Source organism: Cyprinus carpio, chromosome B11 (genome assembly GCF_018340385.1).
Source record: "Cyprinus carpio isolate SPL01 chromosome B11, ASM1834038v1, whole genome shotgun sequence".
Taxonomy (NCBI): domain Eukaryota; kingdom Metazoa; phylum Chordata; class Actinopteri; order Cypriniformes; family Cyprinidae; genus Cyprinus; species Cyprinus carpio.
Window position 1 is genome coordinate 2,057,867 of NC_056607.1, and position 21,851 is coordinate 2,079,717.

Sequence of the window (21,851 nt, forward strand, 5' to 3'; positions counted from 1 at the left end):
GGGAGCCAGTAAGGAGCAGGCTGTGGCGATGGCCAGGTCACGGCATTGGGAACGGCATCGGGAACGGCCTCAGACAAGGGCACCGCCTCGGGAACGGCCTCGGACACGGGTATCGCCTCCGGAACCATCTCGGGCCCCGCATCGGCCTCCGGAACAGCATCGGGCACCGCCTCGGGAATGGCCTCAGGAACGGCATCGGACAAGGACACCGCCTCGGGAACGACCTCGGCATCGGGCACCGCCTCGGGAACGGTCTCAGGAACGGCCTCAGGAACGGCATTGGACAAGGACCCCGCCTCGGGAACGGCCTCGGGCACGGCCTCGGGAACGGCCTCGGGCTCGACCTCGGGCTCGACTTCGGGCACCGCCTCGAGAACGGCCTTGGCATCGGGCACCGCCTCGGGAACGGCCTTGGACAAGGACACCGCCTCGGGAACGACCTCTGCATCGGGCACCACCTCAGGAATGACCTCGGCCTGCGCATCGGCCACCGCCTCGGGAACGACCTCGGCCTGCGCATCGGGCACCGCCTCGGGCACGGCCTCGGCCTCCGGAACCAACTCGGGGCACCGCCTCGGTCTCTGGAACAACATCGGGCACCGCCTCAACCTGCGGAACGGCATCGGGCACCGCCTCGGAATCGGCATCGGGCACCGCCTCGACCTCCAGAATGGCATCGGGCACCGCCCTGACCTCCAGAACAGCCTCAGTCTCGGGCATTACATCGGGAACCGTCTCTGGCACCGCATCGGGCACCGCCTCGGCATCGGCCATCGCCTCGACCTCCGGAACAGCCTCAGTCTCGGGCATTACATCGGGAACCGTCTCTGGCACCGCATCGGGCACCGCCTCGGCATCGGCCATCGCCTCGACCTCCGGAACAGCCTCAGTCTCGGGCATTACATCGGGAACCGTCTCTGGCACCGTCTCTGGCACCGCATCGGGCACCGCCTCGGCATCGGGCATTGCATCGGGGACCGCCTCGGCCACCGCATCAGGCACAGCCTCGGGCACCGCCTCGGCATCGGGCACAGCCTCGGGCACGTCCTCCTGGACGGCAGCGGCCCGCTCGGGAACGTCCTCCTGGACGGCAGCGGCCCGCTCGGGAACGTCCTCCTGGACGGCCGCGGCCCGCTCGGGAACGTCCTCCTGGACGGCAGCGGCCTGCTCGGGAACGTCCTCCTGGACGGCAGCGGCCTGCTCGGGAACGTCCTCCGGGCTTTGACGAACGGCTGACGCCTGTCTCTCCTCCTCCTGCGGCCTCTATGATGGCGTGCCGGTGGCTCCTTGACGGAAGACTCAGGCGTTGAGTCAACCATCTTGTCTGCCAACACAGGTGTAGATTCGACCATCCTGTGCAGTGGTGCTGGGCTGGCGGTCATCTCGTGCTGTAGTGCTGGGCTGGCGGCCATCTTGTGCTGTGGCGCTGGGCTGGCGGCCCTCTTGTGCTGTGGTGCTGAACTGGTGGCCATCTTGGGCATTGGCGCTGGCTCAGCGGCCGTGATGTAAACACTCCTGGGACACTCTGGGATCTGGCACATCCTGGAAAAAGTAGCTTAATACTGTCTCCGCGGCCATCCTGGGCTGTGGCGCAGGGCTGGCGGCCATCTTGTGCTGTGGCGCTGGGCTGGCTGCCATCCTGTGCTGTGGCGCTGGGCTGGCGGCCATCCTGTGCTGTGGCGCTGGGCTGGCGGCCATCCTGTGCTGTGGGCGCTGGGCTGGCGGCCATCCTGTGCTGTGGCGCTGGGCTGGCGGCCATCTTGTCTGGAGACTCAAGTGTGGTTAATGTATCCCCCTGAGCCCGATGGCACAGGTAATGGGTAAACCCCCAAAAGTCTAGGATCTCCAGCCCCTTCATCTCCCATTGAGGCAAAGGGTCATCCAGACAATTGTTAAAAAAGTCCTTCAGTGCTGCATCATTATAACCCACCCGACTGCCATGGTCCAAAACAATTGCGCCAGGCCACCCACCTCACTCCCCCTTTGACGAAGGGTGGTTAAGTTCCGGAATCTCCCCCTCCGTTCCTCCATGGTGGCTGGGGAACAGATTCGAAATCCCACACCGCTGGATCTAGGCATGACGGAGTCCTTCTGTCACGAACCGCACACAGACAGGTAGATCCAATTGCAGTATGTTTATTGAGGCAATCCAAAAATCATAACTTAGCCAGGCAAAGGTCAACATCCAGGTAATCAGTCCAAAACAAGAAACATAAACAACATACAAAAACACGAGAAACCAGGGAACCAGGAAAACGCAGGGTGACATTCAACAAGGACTCCGTGACAATGACAGAACAACCGGGGGATATTATACACAGGTGCAAAACAATGTAAGTGGTGACAGCTGAATACAATGAACAGTGATGAGCAGCTAAGGCTAGTGGGAAATGAAGTTCTGAAGGGGGTGACAATAAGGGGAAGTGAGACCTCTAGTGGACACCCAGGGATACACAAACCAGACACCGTGACAGAAATGCACAATTTACTATTCACTGGGGGCTCATTTACTTGCAAGAACATTGCTGCTCTGTTTGGTTGTAATGAAAGCAGTTAAAAAGATGAAATGCATCAAAACCAAAATAAGATTTGTATTCTACAACAAGAAATGCATTAGCTTTTAACATTTCTGTCAACACCGAATGCGTACACCAATTATAGCAGGAAAACGCCATTTGAATTTTCTGCGATTTGTCAAGATTTCAGATGGTTAATGTCTTAGCAAATACAAAGAGCACCATTCAAAGACACCGCCTCACCTGAGCTCACAGTGAGATGCACACATTTGATGGGTGGCCATCATCTAGACCAACTATTGAGAAATCACCATGGAAACAGTAGCCACGGGAACACCTCACTTCATCAGAGACCTAGAGACACCTGAAGCCATCCAGGACAATCTGACTGATCTCTAGCATTCAACCAGGGCACCATCAGGAAAGTAATGAATTTCAGTTCACTGCATACCCACCTATGACATGCAGCGCTCAGATCACATCAGAACGGATGCCCGCGGGTGTAATATGTATTCAGAAGTCATTTTATATTGCTAGTGTAGCATTCTAAACATTACAGACACATCACAGGAGCAGAAAAACAGCTTCTGCAGAACTAAGATTACCTAAGCAACTGAATGAAGATGAATCAACTAATATCTTTCAAGAGGTTTTCTTTCAAGAGATGATTTCAAAAATGAAGCAAAACAAATATTACTAAATATACGATAGAGCAATGTAAATCACCAACAACACACTAACATGTCCACACTGGACAAGTGACAATAGAACACTTAAAGCAAGGTCCAGGAAAGTATGAAAAGCATTGTCAGAATACTCCATCTGCCATCAGTGATTCAACCATAACATTATGAAGCAACGAGAATTCAAACCAAAGCATAAATACACATACACAGAAGAGATCAATTTTTTAATGCTGATACAGAAGAGTGTATGCCATCTGCGTACTGCTCAGAATTGCCAAAATGGCGCTACACTGATTTGGAGGGACACAGAAGAGAGGAATTGTTGAATAAAGTTGTTTTTGTTTTCTTCGTGTACAAAAAATATTCTTGTTGCTTCATAATGTTACGGTTGAATCACTGATGACAGATGGAGTATTCTGACGATGCTTTTCATACTTTCCTGGACCTTGACACTGTAATTTACTTGTCAGTCTATGGGACAAAATATCCAAAATATCTTAAATTGTGTTCCGAAGACAAACAAAGCTTTTACGGGTTTGGAACAACATGGGGGTAAGTGAATAATGACAAAAATTTCATTTTGGGATGGAGTATCCCTTTAATAGGGGTGTTCAGTATTGACAACCTCAATATCTTTCTGGGAATTTTTTTATAGTAATTAAATTATATTTTACTGTGTGTTTTTATACTGGTACCTTTAGGTCTGTCATGGAAAAATAAATCCGACTTGGTATTTCCAAGTCAAGTCAAGTTTTAACCACTGGCCGTGCACATCCATCATGTTTGTAGTTTTTTAACACTTATTGTCCGTGTTTGTAGTTCTGAACCGAATCCTTCTCCAAGGTGAAGTGGATTGTGGGCATAATATTAGCCAACAGAGTGTGCATGGATCTACACTCCGAAAATCTACTGCAAATGGTACACCATCCAGGGACTTTTTTCAAAATACTACGTTTTGGGACACACTTCTTCTAATCTCACATACTATTTAGTATGCACATTGGGATGCAGGGCCCCTTTATCATTCAACCCAGTCTCATGGCATTTTTTGACAGTCATGAAATTTTAATCTATTGATTTGTGTTCCCAGATGCAAATTTCCCCTTTTTCATGTCACTCAGCATGATTTTCGATATAATGCTTTTCAATGGGGAGTAACTTTCATGCCTGCACCACGTTTTTCTTTCTGTCACTGCAACACGTTCAGTTGTTTCTTTTTAATCAGTAATAATTCTTGTCTAAAATGTAATATGAACTACTTTTTTGTTGATCTGGTGTATAAAAATCAATATATTTGCAATCATGCAGATTTTCGGGAAAACGGCACTCTTGCCTGTGTGATTTTACCTATATAAATCTAATGACTTCATCTGTCACATGTGTTGGTGTGTAAATCAAAGCACATGAAGGAGATATCAAAATAGTTATTTTAATTATCCACAGAAGAAAAAGGGCACAACCAAACACAAATCCAAATCAAACATCAATAGCGGACAAAGGAATAAAGGAGAACAGACTTTAGTGAATGTAACCAGTGGGAAACAGAAGTGGGGCTAATTAAATAAATAAGAAAAGGAACATGACCAAATAAGGAAACCAAGTAAGAACAGAAGTCCATGATTGCGACAGAAATAGTCCAGCTGAGGGAGGGTGGGGGTTCAGGAGGCGGGCATGGGGCAAGCAATGGAGAGGGAGAATAGACCATAGTACCAGGGTGGAGTGGATGGAGGGAGGAGCCCCGAGCAGGAGGAGCCAGATGGAAATCCAGAGGCCAGTCAGGATAGCAGCCCATGGTGGAGTCAACGGTGGGAGGAGCCATGGTGGAGAAGGAGCCGACAACACCAGGGGGGCCAACTGACAGAGACTGAGCCGATGGAGGAGCCCAGGATGGAGCAGAGCAGCCGCAGAGCCAAGGTGACACCGAGAATCCGGAGGGCCAAGTCTCAGGTGACCGAGGTGGAGGCGGGCACCGGAAGACCGCTGCGGAGCCAGAGCAACTGAGGATGGAGGTGGAGCATGACAGAGCCAGAGGGATGTAGTGACGAGGCGAAGCCAGAGGATTGGAGTCCCGAGGTGGCGGATGGTCAACGACTGACCAAGGTGGAGCCGGAGGGACGAGGGAACCCGTTGGAGCTGGTGGGATGACAGGCCACGGTGGAAACAAGGGAGCTAAGAGCCAAGGCGGAGATGATGTGTTGAAGGACAGAGGTGGAGTCCAGGACTCGAAGGCTGGAAGCAGAGACAGGGGATCCTCACGCCAAGGTGGAGCTGGAGACTGCAAATCATGAGGCAGATGAGAGCACCCAGATGGCGCTGATTGAGGGTGAGATGAGGGACTGACAGGCACCAGCGGAGATGGAGCTGAGGAACTGGCTGGTTTAGGAGGAGTCCTGACACCTGGTCAGTCACTCTCAAGTCCTAGCTCAGGGGCAATGATTGGCTCTGTAATCATGGCCGGCTTGGGCTTTGCAGCTGCGGTGGGCTCTGGCATTTGCTCCATGCAGCGGGATGACAGCTGGCTGGTCTCTTGTTCGGGAGTGGGGCTGGAGATATCCTCCTCAGCGGGGCAGACGGTGAACGGTGATCCGTTATTCTCCAGCACCCACTCCACGGAAGTGGCGAAATCCTCTTTGGGACCGTTCGCTGGTAGGCGTGCCTTACACCACTCACTCAGGCCGGTGTAATAGAATGCACAGAGCGAGCGGTCCAGGAAGTCCGTAAGGCACACCAGATCGAAAAAGTCCCTGGTATGGTGCTCCAGCGAACAGTCCTGTTGCTCCAGGCACAGGAGTAGAACTGCTGGGATTGCCATTCCAGGAGAGGGTAAAAACAACACAAGAAAGAAAACGCTGCTAAACTGCTCACTTTTTGGTCCGCTATTCTGTCACATGTGTTGGTGTGTAAATCAAAGCACATGATGAAGGCAATATCTAAATAGTTCTTTTAATTATCCACAGAAGAGAACGGGCACAACCAAACACAAATCCAAATCATCAAACATCAATAGCAGACAAAGGAATAAAGGAGAACACAGACTTTAAATAGTGAATGTAATCAGTGGGAAACAGAAACAGGTGTGGGGCTAATTAATTAACTAAACAAGAAAAGGAACATGACCAAATAAGGAAACTAAGTAAGAACAGAAGTCCATGATTGTGACATCATCAGGCATGTTCTCATTAAAAACCATTTGAATGTGAAATAATGTGCCTAAAATGTAAATCTAAGGCTGTAAAGGCTTCTGTAGCAGCTTTGGCCCTGCTGATCCCATTTACTTAATGTCTGATTGATCATCCTCTGACCGGACAGTGTTTGTGCAGTGGCTCCTGGTGAGGAAGCACAAAAAATTGCACAAAGCCAAAAAGCAAGAAACATGATTATGAACATCAAACTAAATGCCTTTAGACTTTAATTAACTGTATGTCTAACTCCGAGCACTGGATGTACAGGAACAGATACAGTGAATTTCAAGCTCAGTCAGTCATGTTTTGTTTATTCAGCATGTGTTTCAAAGTCCTGCCCATTTAAGAGTCTGTCCAATTATCTTCTGGAGGACATCAACTAATTATGTTGCTATTTGTAGAGCTCCTCCTGACCAACACTGCTGAGAACCGTGGTAGAGACAGATAATTACACACTTTCTCTTTCTCTCTCTCCAGCAACTGCATAGAAATGTCTCAGACATCCTTTACTAGTTGACCTTCTAGAATTAGTACAGATGCTTGCTTCACTAGCAACAATGGCTTAGACTGTTTCTAAGCGAGATCTTCTAAGCAGCGAATCTGTTTTAAAAGTTTGTAATTGTAAAAACCTGTTAATTGGTAACTGATTAACAGTTATCTATACACTGAAAAACTGTTGATGTTTCACATTATATTCTATTAATTATTTACATTTTACTGCCAAATACTGTCAAATTTATGGTTAAAATTTAGGCACATACAATGAATTACCATACAATTTATGATGATAACAGTAAAATGGCATTGCCAGTGCAAAGTCCTTCTGTAGTATTCATAACATATGATTATACTGTATTTTAAATAAAAAAAAAATCTTCTCATTTTTTGTTAAGGTACTTTAGAGCGTCCGTGTTGCATTTTCTGTTATTTTGTTATGATGGTGTTTCATTAACAGGCTACTTCAGATGAAAGCTGGTTCATCAAGTGCCTTTCTACTTTACCGTGTGTGTTATTACGGTGGTTATCAACACTTTTTCATTTAATCAATGGGTTTTGTCCAGTTTTTATTACATAACTTAATGTTTCAGACAAAAACAGTGCCAATTTGTTCATATATTATTTTCTGACAGTGAAAATTGTCCAAAAGAAGCCAAAACATCAAGCTTTGCATGTCATTAAGGAACAAACAGACTAACAGTCGGTCAAAACACTCCTTTAAAACCTTAAAACCCTAATAGTATATATCTGTATATTATCATATTGTGTTGATATATATATACTCAGATAATGGCCTGCTGGTGTGCGCTGGTGACATGATGTGTAACATTCATTAGCACTCTCGTCATAACCGCGGGCAGACGCCGAGCATGAATAAAACTCCTGCGGGAGTCTGTGCTGTAGGAACTCTTCACTGTTAAATGTTTCACCTTTAAGAGCACTGTCCCAAAACAGTGTCATTATAAATTCTGCAGACGTTACAGACAGAAAGTTCATGTTGGAGCCCAGAATCTCTCAATGGAAGATATGAATGCTTGTTGGCAGGTCGCACTGCAGACATAGTGACTGTCAGCGTCATTGATTGGCTTCTCATTACTGGATGTACTTTTTAAGGGCACTGGTTAGACTGCAGTTCAGCTGCTCTGAGCAATTTTATACTCTACATTGATTGAAATGAATAAAACATAAAAGCAGAACTAATGGAGTAGCTTTAACAGAACTAAAGGCCTGGCTTTGAATTGGTGTGCTTTTTGTGAACAATACCTACTCATTAAAAAAAAAGAAAAAGAAAGAAAGCTGTTTGTGTTGCTTATACATTTGTAAAAACCAACTCTCATTATATTCCAGCGTGTAATGTTGTTTTGTTCTGGACATGAATGTTCTCAAATCCTGTGGCTTGTTGAGCAGAAGTGTGCTGTTATTTCACTAAGCAATTAAAGTGCTGTGCGCCTGAAGCAATAAAACAAACTAAAGTCCCATATCTAAAAAATAAATCAATTCGACTGATCAAGGGACCATAAAAACAACTAGTAAACAACCACTTAACAACCTACTGAGCCACCCAAAACAACATAACACCTGCATGGCAATGTCCAAATCACCCCCAGAATACTGTACCTACCTGGCAACCGCCCACAACACTCATTTCTTTCAGTGAGTTTTTGATTGACACCGTGGTAACCATAGCAACATTCTGGCTTCTAGTGCTTTTGGGATCCACTATTTCTGACCAAATTAATATCACAGTAACCAAAGATTTGTTACATTCACAGAGCACTCCATTGAGGTGTAGCCATGCCCACTTATTATAGGCTTGTTGTTTGGGCTTGGCTCTGTTCTGGAGTTATTGAAGTGTCAGTTGTGGTTTGTGATTTAGTTTTTTATGTATTTATTTTTTTTTACCTTATTTCAATATAAAGCATTTGATGTTGTTTAGGTTTATCAAAGCTTTGTTCTTGTTTGCTGTCTTTTCTAAAAAAGATCTGGCAACACAAATGAGTCTTACACCTCTCTGATGTCCTAAACTAGTCGTTCAGTTGGGTTCTGTACACTTTGACACGGTGTAGAATTGCAGTCATTACTACTTGAATTTTTTTTTTTTTTGCTAGTTAGTTCGCACAAAAATTACATTCTGTCATCATTTACTGACCCTCAAGTTCTTCTGATCCTGTATGAGTTTCTTTCTTCTGCTGTACACAGAAAACATTTCTTCTTGAAACTGAAAACCTCTTGACCTGATGGAAACTGACAACAGACGGTAGCCATTGACTTGCATAGTATCCCTTATGAAACAGCATCAAAACTGTAACATTATGGAATAAAATGTTGACCGATGAAGAGGTAATAATTACAGTCAAGCTTTGGGGTGATGATCTACATTTATCTACATTTATCATATATACATCTACATCTATCTACATTTTGATTATCATTCTGAATCCAATTCATAGTCTTTTTTCAGCTTTTTGTTCAAAATGTTATTTCTTAATTTTTTTGTGAAACTTACCCACATTAAAGTGATTAAAAAAACAATGCATGAAGCTAGAATAAAATGTTTTTGTTTTTATAAGCAGATACCCTGTTCTTTTCTTTGGATGTTTTGTATGTTCAGATATCCATATAACAAAATATATAAAAATTAAAACCTAAATAGGGACATAGTAGTATACTTAAAGTATGATGTAAAGTTCACTTAAAGAAAACTTATGACTATACTTGCAGTATAAAACTACTAAACTAGTAGTTTATGAGACTATACTGTACTTCAAAGTGTACAGAGTATTTAATTAGTAAACTATCAGTATACCTATAAGTTCACTTTTAGTATAATTGCAGTACAAACTACAAACATAGAGGTAAACTAGTTGTGTACTCAAAGATTTCTAAAGATAAAAAAAAAATATACTTAAAAGTATACTTTTATATACTAGAAAGTCGGCCAATTTAGTCCCAAGGAGTATTGAAACATGAATTATTAATTTTAATTTGTTGTAGAATGCGGTTGTCACTCCTTTGAATAACTGAAGTGTGTGTGTACAGAACAGGATTAGACTTTTAGACTGCATTTACTTCAGCATCAGTGTGACTGTTGTTTTTGACTCCTCAGAATAGTTTCATGAGCAGCAGTGATACGGACGCTTCATCCAGAGCACAGATGAGATTCACTGGCTCACTGGGACACTTCTTTCCTCATTCATCCACACACACAAACGATGGCAGCTGCCTCTATCAAAGGAGTCGATGCTTATTAGTATCCCTCTTTCATCTGCTGTTGGTAAGCTGCCGAGGCATCAAATCCCTTTCCCATTTCAGAGGCTGAAAACTGGGTGGGGACATGTGCCCTTTTTTGCTAAGAGACGTCCTGCAGCTTGAAACAAGCTCGACGCTGTCTTTAAAGTCACAGCACGGTTTACTATTATTTCCTATCACATGCACAAAATGGATAGTTCTGCTTTCGGTCAATACATTGCTCCAGTTGTTCTAAAATACACAAAATAGTAACAGCAATGGCACAAAACAGTTTAGAACAAGTAATGAAATTTGATGTCCAGTTTTTACATTAAAATCAATTCTTCAAGGCCTTTTTAAAATGACATAATTTAAAGAAGTATATTAGATGTTGCTAAGTAACTAAATAAATTACGACTGGTGGCATTTTTCATTTTTAAAGGCATTTCTCAGGCCATTTTTCAGCTGGTGACCTACAAGGTCCTCTTACTGTCAATCTGTAAAAGATTATCCATTTGTATTCATAGCTTGCTTGTTCTGCTCGACGGAGCTCTTTAATCACTGGCTTTTTGGAAAGAACAATCCAGAGTATTCCAGTATGGCAATGAGCTGAGATCTTTGGTTTTAGCAAAAAGCTGTCAGCTTCTGCTGAACTGGCAACGGACCAAAAAAAAAAACCAACAACCTTCTCTGTCCTTTTTTTGTCTTGGAATTTTCCTCTGCCAGCCTGCAGAAAAAAAATAATGACTTAAATACCAAATGTTCAGCAGGACTCCTTGAGAGAACAAACAAATAAATAAGAGAGAGAATAAATAAAGAAAGAAAGAAAGAAAGAAAGAAAGAAAGAAAGAAATAAGAAGAAGAGACATTAAATATAAAAAAAATTAGGGTTATTCGAGCCCAAAGAAGTGAGTTGTTGTTGTAGTAACTTGACTGTGAGCTGACAATAAGGAAGCAAACCTAAACCCTTTTCACTGTCATGTTTCCTCAAGCAAACTTGTATTTGGTTTGTTTTTGCGTGTTTATTGGAACGCAGTCTAAAGCTAATGAAGCACTGACCACTTGAGGTGAATGCAGCCAGACTCCCTGTAGTTTGCTGAAGCTTCACTGCTCATGTAGATCATCACATGTGTGAGTTCCTGCTGCTGCTTTGATCAGTGCAGGACTGCAGTGTGTGTCGTGATTTTACACTCTATATGAGAGCAGTCATATATGGTAAGATTGCTCTCGACACAAAAATGCTGCTTTATTGGCATCGGTGGGTCCATGAAGAGCCTTAAGCATCCGTGGAACCGTTGCATTGCACAAAATGTTCTTTAGCTTATTATAATGTTATTCACGCTTAGAAAAGAATGGTTCTTTGGGAAACCAAAAATGGTTCTTCTATGGTATCGCTGTGCAAACACACTTTTGGGAGTGTTATTTTTAAGAGCGTGTTGCTCGTGTTCAAGTGGCTTTACACCTTCCAGGTCTGGGAATTCTCATGCATTTCATGACAACATTTATTAGTGTTTGCCTGCAGCCGGTTTGTTCTCTAACAGACAGCTGCTATCTTATTTATTTATCTACTCACAAATGCTAGAGCTGACAGATGTGTAATGCTGGAGTGCTGATACTCCTGAGCAGAGCTCACTTCCACAGTGATGATGATGATGACGGAGTGATGTGGGTGGCTGTTGCTATGTGGTTGCTATGCTGTTTTGTGCTTTGCTCTGCTATTCGGTTACTAGGTTGTAATGATTGGTTACCTGGGTACACTATGTATTTGTATAGTGAAATCTGAGTGGCTTTCAGCACATTGCCTGTGTTCTGGGTGGGTGCATCATCCAGCATAGAAACAGAGATACTTGCCTTAGCAAAGTACATTTATTTTGGCACGAAGCAATGCTGTGTGATATAAAGAGAAACTTGCATCACTCCCCATTATTTTTGTTTTCCTGACAGTGTCAAGTCTACACAGTCATTACACTATGGAAAACTCTTGACTATTGGTTTGGTGTTATGGAATTGTTTCTGGTCCAAACAGCTTCTGTTTGATGAGATGCAGGGGTTTTGCTTTAAATGCTGCCAAAAATTTAAATCAACCAAAATGTGGTATCAGCATGTTTCACTGCCACTGGTCATTGAACTGCTTTCTTTTTTTCTGTTTGTTGAATTGTGCAAATCATTCCTGAATCAGTGTTAAATGAATGTGTGCATTGAGGATGCTGCCATCTATATTCTCTGACATATTATTGCATTTCCTTTAGATGGCAGCATTGCACAATCAGTCCTTGTTTCTGTGCCGGACACACCAGCCGACCTTTATAGTATGGGAACATTTTACACTGAGAGTGTGTGAGCATGTTATTGCTTCACATTGACTGACGACATTGCAATATATTCTTGAACATTATACTAAAGCAAACACAGATGCTCAAAAAGATAAGCCCCTAGACTTGGTGTTGCTTTTTCAGCACAGTAATGAAGGATAAAGACAAGGATCACACCAGATATCCGCCTTCTTTCCTTCTTTTATCTATTTCCTCTGGCCTGTTTTGCAATTGCTTCTCAATTGGTTTCTCTGTGACTGCTCATATAACACAAACACAAGCTGGAGAGAGTGAAGGAGAGCATTAACGAGATGCAGAAATGTGCACACTTATCAAAAAGGAGTGCAAAATCAAACGATTGGAACGCTGCATCAAAACAGCAGCTGTTTGCATTGCTATCATTTCTCAGCCGCCAGCTCTGCAATTACGCAGTTTATTTGATTGTTTTTCCAGTCATTATAGCAGCAGGCTTGTAAATGATGTTGGATTGTTTTTGCACAAACTGACTAAACAACACTGCAAACACGCATGAAATGATTCACAAATACTTTTTTGTCTTTCAGGGCAAAGATATTTCGTGGGAAGAAGGTCCAAGGAGATTATGATGTCAAAGTGGAGCAGGTAAGGCATTTATTATAGCTTTAGACCTGGGTGTTATTCTCAGCACAAACCATTCAAATATTGAGTTGGCTGCTTTCAACCGATTTGCTAACACCCCAAAACAAGTCTCTATCAATTATTAAATTATAGTGCATACTTCATCCTTTCTAGGCATGATGCAAAACATGTCCAGTAAGTCACTAGGAGCAGAATTCTGTGTGATGCTGCACAATCGAGGCAATCAGAATGGATATGAGTGTAAAATGTGTACAGCCACGTGGAGATGATTTTGGAGATTTCAACCAACATCTTTTCCCTCATTTGGATGACTTGCTTAAACAGTGTGCCAACCTGACTGTATCACTAGAGGCCGGTAGTGGGACACTCTTAAAAATAATGCCATTGATGGTTTCATGAAGAATATTTAACAACCGTGGGAACTTTCCACTGAATGACAGGTTCTTTACAGTGGAAAAGGGTTCTTCATTGTTCTTCAAACCAAGAATATAATGGTTCCTTTAAGAACTGATCACGGAAAGGTGCTTTGAGGAACCAGGAATGGTTCTTCTATGGCATCACTATGAACATGATACACAATTTGATACATCAATATATGAGGACATAAACACATGAACATGATCTCTAGAACTGTTCTGAGAGTCACTTCATGAACATTTTACCATTTCTTTTGAGAAAAACTTTATATCATATAAACAGAGAATCTTAAAAGTATTCACAACAACCTGTCAAAATAAAAGTTCAGATTAACTTGAAGAAATTGTTAAAGAAATATATTATTTTATGTAATGATAGTACTACTACTACTACTAATAATAAAATCTTAAGGAATATTTAACAGAAAAAATATTTACCAGAATTTATTAACCAGAAAAATATAAAAAAAAGGAAAAAAAAAAAAAAAGTTTTTAATTAAACTTTTAATAAATTGCTGTTAATTTTTGTAGGTTTCATGATATCAATTAATACAAAATGCTTTTTTGATTATTGCAATAAATAAAATGGATTTCATATAGGGCCCTAGTAATAACAGTACATTTTTGACTTTGTGGAGAAATTTTTTAGGTCCCTATGAGAAAACAAGCTTATAAATCATACAGAATTAATTGTTTTTATAATCTAAAAATGCAGAAAGTTTCCTATGAGGGGTAGGTTTAGGTGTAGGGTTAGGGTAAGGGGATAGAAAATACATTTTGTACAGTATAAAAACTGTTATATGTAACCACTAGATGTCCTCCTTCCCCACGGTGTCGGTCACTTCCTGAACTCCATTCCCCACGATCCCTGTCTCCTCATTGCACTCAGCTGTCACTGGTTATTAATCATTGCACTCAGTCAATTCCCCATTAGCGTTTGTCTCTCCCTGTGTATTTATACCCGGTCTGTCTTAGTATGTGTCATGGAGTCCTTGTTTATTCTCGTCTGTCTCTAGTCATGTCTAGCCTGGTGTTCTTGTTTGTTTATCTTTTGAATATGTTTGGTTTTGACCCCTGCCTGGACTGTTTATTCTTTGGATTGCCCCTAAATAAAGACGTACTTGCATTTGGATCTTTCACTGTGTTTACTTGTATCCCGGACGTGACAGTTATCCCTATGGAATGAACCCATAATGAGATTTTTTTTTTTTTTTTTTTTTTTTTTTTTTTTTTAATATATCTGTGTGTGTGTGTGATCCAGATCATGCTGGTAAATGTCACAACTACAACCTATTTTGGGGCAAAAATCTTCTATTGATGGTCATTTAAAAATTTTTGTTTATTCTGGCAAAATAACTTTGCAGCAAGCAACATACAGACTGCAAATATTTCAGTATATTAAACTACATTTTTGCTAGTAACAATTTTTTAAGCTCTTAAAAACATCCAACTGATTTTAGGTCTGTCTTTTACATCACAGCTCAAGATGTGATGGTGAAGGGTTTGAGACTCCAATAGTTTAGACTTTGAATGCCATATTTATGGGGGTCCTGTGCCTGAGCCACACTGTGTTACTGTAGAAAACTTATGTTCCAGTGACTGCACCATTCAGAAATGGTCACCACGTCCTTATAGGTATAGACTGACTTCTCCATTGACTTTATAGCTGTGCAATCATTTAAAATAGCTTTTAGTTACAAAAGTAAAATACTCCCAGGTAATTTTCTGACACAAGGCATCATTGAAATTCTAGACCGCACGTTGCTAATTGGAAGCCAATGCAATTGATCTGAATTGTGCCAATACTTGTGATTTGCTGCATGCCCTTTACCCAGAGAAAAGGCCAAGAGTATTAGTAGAAATTGGCTATTTATCAAGAACATGTAGATAATAGAGCTGCGGTTGAAGTTCATTAACTCGCAGTCTGCTGGTCACTTTTGCTTTTTGAAACACCTCTGACTTTTGGCTTACTGTCAGCTTTATTCCAGCATATCACTTATCACTGCTTGTATGTGACTGTGAGCATCATCCTGTATGCTGTGAACTCGTTTGGTAGCAGTCAATGTGAGCACAGCTGAAATCCCATAATTAAAGTGCACAATTTATTGGAAACAAATCATTATAAAGAGTAACATTTATTTAGATGCCTTCAGTCCTTCAGTCTTCTGCCAAACACTCATTAAAGCAAACCACTGTGACTAGGAAAGCCTGCAACAGTATAATTGGATATTATATTACCAATGAATAACCATTCTGCAATAATTAAGCATATAAAATATGAGACAGCTTCCCATAGCCAGTTTTATTGTGTCTGTGTATAAACCTAAATTTTTACTGCACACGTCGCATAACAGATGAATGTTAACAAGCCCACAATGATGAGAAGGAAGGGAACAGTTACTGGACATGATTCACACTGTCACGTTGCACTACTGTGAGGAGCAAGGAAGATGGAGATGAACGAGTAACTGAAACACTGGTCCTTAATAACACAGGGGAACATAATGGGAACAGGAAACACGAAGGACCAAATAAGGGCATAAGGAAACACATGGGTAGCAAAACACAAACAAAACACGGAACAGAGTCTGACACACACTTACTGGTGCTTATTTAAATTTATTAATGTGATCACAAGGCCATTACTCTGCGTCCTGAATTATGCAATACACATAATGAGCAAAAAAAGGTGGTGTTGCATTAATTTACTATAGAAAATACAGAGTTAAACTGTGCATGTCACTTTGTATAATATTTTTTGTTTCATTTTTCATTTTTTCTCTCTGCAGTCTATTTTAGTTTGCAAAAAATAAACGTGATCCAACTTGTCCACAACTATTAGAGTTAAAGAACAGTTTAGATAAAAAGGCACAGGTTGTGCAAGTTTAACGTGTCAATGATGCCGTATGTCATTGATGTCAAAACCAAACAAACGTTTGATTACACAATGGATAATCACATTAGAGATCTGCCTCAAACCGGATAATTGCTGATAAATGCTGTCAACGCCTTTGCAGATGATGCAGTCAAATAAATATCAGTTGGAACAGAGCTAATATAGGGGTCATATGACAACATTATTTTTTATATTTGGTGTAATGCAATGTGTTTATTAGGTTTATGGTTCAAAAAACACATAATTTTCCACATACTGTACATTATTGTTGCTCCTCTATGCCCTGCCTTTCTGAAACGCGTCATTTTTTACAAAGCTCATTGTTCTGTAAAGCAAGATGAACACTGATTGGCCAGCTATCCAGTGCATTGTGATTGGCCAAATGCCTCAAGCGTGTGATGGAAATGCTACGCCCCTTACTATACTGTGATACCTCGTGTCCCAGCGCGATGAGACAAAAACAATAAAACCCCATTATAAAGGAGGCATTTGTTGCATCCAGTGGGGACATAATTACTGATTATAATGGCTTATTCTGTCTTTTTACGCATTGCATATCGCACTGTATAAACATAAAACCATGTCTGAATTTGTGATCCGAGAAATGACAAACAACAAGCACTACTCTACACTGCTCAAAACTCAAGTTTGAATCATCAGTGGCAAATTCTTTAAATATGAAAACACTGTGAGTCAGAAGCACCAGTCTGTCCTTGCAAAGTTGGAATTACCCCACTTTATAGAAACAGACACCATATTGTAGGCTACTCTCTCATAGCCTGGTAATACCAAACTCTGCTACTTCGCTTTGCTTCGTAGACAGAGTCTGGAAGGGCATAATTGACAACCATTTACTTTCTCGTGGGGGGCGCTTGTCTGAAGTTTAAAATCATTGGTGTACCTGTAAGCCAATTACATAATGTTTGGTTATGACGTGTTTTATACGCCGGCTCAGCCGCCTCAAACTGAAATAAATTAACTTGTTGAAGTTAATAACCAAACCCGTGTATGCAAACTCACCATTTGTATATGACGTGTGCCTAGTCAATGACAATGGCGATGAGGTTGTCTTGGTATAGGGTTGATGCCAACATAGCTCACCATTTTGGATTGAGAATCCAGGATTCGGGGCTACCAAAAATAGGGCTGAAATTCCCCTCCATGATTTCTCGATCATTGTGCACGCCAAGCTGTGCAGCACACAGACTGAGTTTTGCTGCCTCCTTAACCTGATCCTCCTTGAGAGGATCGGTAACAGTTGTTAAATTAAACTTTTCCCAAAACCTGTCAGGAGTAGGGCCACAACATCACCTCCATTCAAAATGTGAAACAAACACTCTTCTTGTTTGGGCTTCAGTTGGCAAATGACGGGAATATTCTCCACAACAGAGCGAATAGCATCTTGTGTCTTCATGTCCGTTGTCGTTTTCGGGTTTCCCTTACCTAAACTACAATCTTAAATTCAGCGCTTAGCGTCTACGTCACCGCCCTCTGTTCGTTGATTGGACGGCTGGTGCGGAGCCTGAGAAAATCTGGGAGCTGGTTTGCTATCTCAGCTCCCTGACATAGTCTGACATAGTTGGGCTAACTCTCTCAGGAAACAGTCCTCGTCCTCCGTAAAATGTGAAGCACACATCTGAATATTTGGGTTGAATTGTTCTGTAACAGTGTTGTAAATACAACTAAACCACGGATTTCTAATTGTGTCCTCTTTTGGAAGACCAAACAAAGTAGCTTCGCTTTTACAACGAAACACACAGCGTCTTCACAACATGGCGCCGGCGGCAGTAACAGTGAGAATCAAAGTTACGCCTTCTTTCTTTGTGTGAACATTTGGGTGGCGTTATGCAAATCTTCCCACATCATGACATAGACATGTGGGGGCGTGTTTAAATGAGCTGTTTTAGGAGGGTGTGGTTGACTCTTAACTTTTATAAAGAATAACTCTTTAGATTTGAGACTTTAGTCTTTACAACTTTACAGATCTTCTTTATGCACCAAGATCTTGTAATACTCCAAAGAGAAAGGAAAGATTGAAATCGCATCATATGACCCCTTTAACATCTCATAATAACGAGAAACTTTCTCAAAATATTGACTTATTTTCTCATAATAATGACTTTTCTCGAAATAATGAGAATCTTTCTCGAAATAATGAGAATCTTTCTTGAAATAATGACTTATTTTCTCAAAATATTTTCATCGACGCATGCGCAACACAACGTGGGGCATGCTAGTGACATCTGTTGGTCAAAGCCATGCAGGAACACCGCAAACATTGCTTGTTCTGTAATCTAAAGTGTATATTCTATCATTTAATAATGATTTCAGATAGCAATGTTTGTGGTGTTCCAATGTCATTATTATGAGAAACAGTCATTATGAGAAACTAAGTCATTATTACAAGAAATTTTCTCATTATTACAAGAAAGTTTGTCAATATAACGAAATACTAAGTCATAATTATGAGAAAGTTTCTCATTATTATGACTTACAGAATCATATTTTTTCTCAACTGTTTGAAGAAACCATGACAGAAAAATATTATTTTATGTAATGATCATATTACTACTACTACTAATAATAAAATGATTATTAAAACATTATTTTAAGGAATATTTACCAGAAAAAAATATTTAACAGAAATATATAAAACACAACACAGTATTCCTGTAAAAAAGAAAAAAAGAAAAAAAAAGTTTATTATTTTAATATTATTATTATTAAATCAATCATTTAGAGATGTCTTAGAGTATTAATCCAGAAAAATAATGAAAAACACAGAATTTGTAAAAAAAAAAAAAATAATTAGTTAAACTTTTAATATATAGCCTGGTAATTTTTGTAAGTTTGATGATATCAATTAATACAACATGCTTTTTGATTAATAAACTCTAAAGTCTAGAGTCTAGAAAAATTTTAACCGGGGGTTGGGTGGGAATGTTGCCCTGTTATACCTGGAGCAGAGGGACCACTCCCTAGAGACTCACACCAGGAACGCACTATCCAGACCGCTCACTTTGTGTGTTTCACATCTCAAGCCTCAGTGAGCAGTCCACGGCACGCCTCTCCGGGAGCGGCCCTCGGGACAACTTCGTGGAGTGGGTGCTAGAGAATCTCCAGACATCTCCAGCCCCACTCCCAAACCAGAGACCAGCCAGCCGTCATCCTGCCCCAAATACACATCACAAGAACACACCGAACTTGTCTCATGTCTCACTGCCACGACACGTGAGCCAGCGTGCATCACTGCAACTGAGCCTATGATCACCCCGGGGCCTGAGCCTCTCGAATTGTCTGACCAGGTTTGCGAGCCGGCTATATCGCCTGTTCCTGAAGGAGTTTTGGTAGAGATTGAGGGCTTGGAGGGAAGCCCCCGCCCACACTCCCACAAAACAGAGTGAGATCCACACCCTTTATATGAAAAACAATATGAGGAACTTATGGACATTTTCCAGATGGATTTAATAGACTAGTTTGGGGAGGCATTACCCAGTTCTCTTGTGTCTGAATCTCCTGCGTCTCCGCTGGTTCCGCTCAGCTACTTTTCCCACCTCCTCTTAAACCAGCCAGGTCCTCAGCCCCATCTCTGCTGGTGCTTGTCAGTCCCTCAGTGCACCCTCAGTCAGCGCCAGCTGGGAGCTCTGATCTGAAGCCTCAGGACTTTCAGTCTCCAACTCCACCTAGGCATGAGGATCCCCTGTCTCTGCCTCCAGCCTCTGAGCCCTGGACTCCACCTCGGTCCTTTGACCCATCGGCTCTGCCTAGGCTCCTAGCTCCCTCGTCTCCTCCATGTCCCCTCAACCCACCAGCTTCACTGGACTCCCTTGTCTCTCCGGCTCCACCTTGGTCAGTCGGTACTCCACTCTTCTGGCTTCGCCTTGTCACTCCGTCCCTCTGGCTCTGTCAGGCTCCTCCTTCCCTTCGGCTCTACCTTCATCCTCAGTTGCTCCATCTCCGCCGTGGTCTTCTGGAGCCCTGCCTTCACCTCGGTCGCCTGAGCCTTCAGCTCCGTCTTGGCCCTCTAGATCCTCAGTGTCACCCTGGCTCTCCGTCTGCTCGGCTCCATCCTGGGCTCCTCATCCATTGGCTCAGTCTCCCTCAGTTGTCCTCAGGGTGTCATTTAGACCAACTCCACAATGGCCACACTGGTTGGTCTCTTGACAAATATCTAGCTTCTCCTGCTCCTGGCTTCCCCTTGGCTCCTCCCACCCTACACTCCCCCATGGACTTACTTTTTGGACTCTTTTTGTTTCTGGCCCTCTCCTGTTCCATGCCCTCCTCCTGAGCCCCCACCCTCAGTTGGATTCCCTCAGTTGGAATATGTTACGATGCGGGGATGCGCCTTTCTGGGAGGGGGCAATCTGTCACAATAACTGTTAGCCTGTTCCCCTGTGACCTGTTTTTGTCTTTTGTTAAATATGTCATTTGGTTTAGCTGTTTGTCATTCATTATCGTCATTAGCTTCCCTTTATTTGTCATGTTCTGTTCTCAGTTCAGGGTCCGTTCTCATTTATGTAATGTTGGTTTACTTGCCTGTCTCCTGGATTTTCTGATTAAAATATCTTTTTGTTGATCTCCTTTGTCCTCGTGTGTGTGTACCTCACCAACTCGTAACATAATAAAAGTAAATTTTGACTTGTGGAGAGATTTTTGTAGGTCCCCATGAGAAAACAAGCTTATAAATCATACAGAATGAAGTGAGATTTTCCTATGAGGGGTAGGTTTAGGTGTAGGGTTAGGGTAAAGGGACAGAAAATACATTTTCACTAATATTTCAGTAAGTTAAACTAGATTTTTGCCAGTAAAAAGTTTTGTTAAGCTCTTTTGAAATGGTTTGGTCTTGCACAAATGGCAGCATTCAATGTGAGCACAGCTGAAATCACATAATTAAAGTGCACAATTTATTGGAAACAAATCATTTTAAAGAGTAACATTTATTTAGATGCCTTCAGTCTTTCAGTCTTCTGCTAAACACTCAATAAAGCAAACCACTGTGACTAGGAAAGCCTGCAACAATATAATTTGATATTATATTACCAATGAATAACCATTCTGCAATAATTAAGCATATAAAATATGAGACAGCTTCCCATAGCCAGTTTTATTGTGTCTGTGTATAAACCTCATTTTTTCTGCTCACATTGCATAACAGATGAATGTTAACAAGCCCACAATGACGAGAAGGAAGGGAACAGTTACGGGACATGATTCACACCTACTGGTGCTTATTTAAAATGACTAATGTGATCACAAGGCCATTACTCTGCCTCCTGAATTAGCAAATCAAGGTGGTGTTGCATTGCAAAGAATAAACATTCCCCTACTTGTCCACAACTATTAGAGTTAAAGGAACATTTTAGATTAATAAAAGTGTCACTAGTGTTGTAACTAAACAACCGTTGATTACACAATGGATAATGACATTAGAGATCTGCCTCATACAGGATAATTGCAGATAAATGCTGTCCACGCCTTAGCAGATGATGCAGTTAAATA

General features: G+C 41.9%; 1 protein-coding gene across 1 annotated transcript in view; it reads left to right on the forward strand.

The window, feature by feature from the left end:
- Window positions 1-21,851, forward strand: part of LOC109098225 (synapsin-2-like) — a 211,685-nt gene that overhangs the window by 24,283 nt on the left and 165,551 nt on the right. Inside the window, exon 2 of the mRNA XM_042733531.1 lies at window positions 12,986-13,043. Coding sequence (XP_042589465.1) covers window positions 12,986-13,043 — 58 coding nt within the window. The remainder of the gene's footprint in view (window positions 1-12,985; window positions 13,044-21,851) is intronic.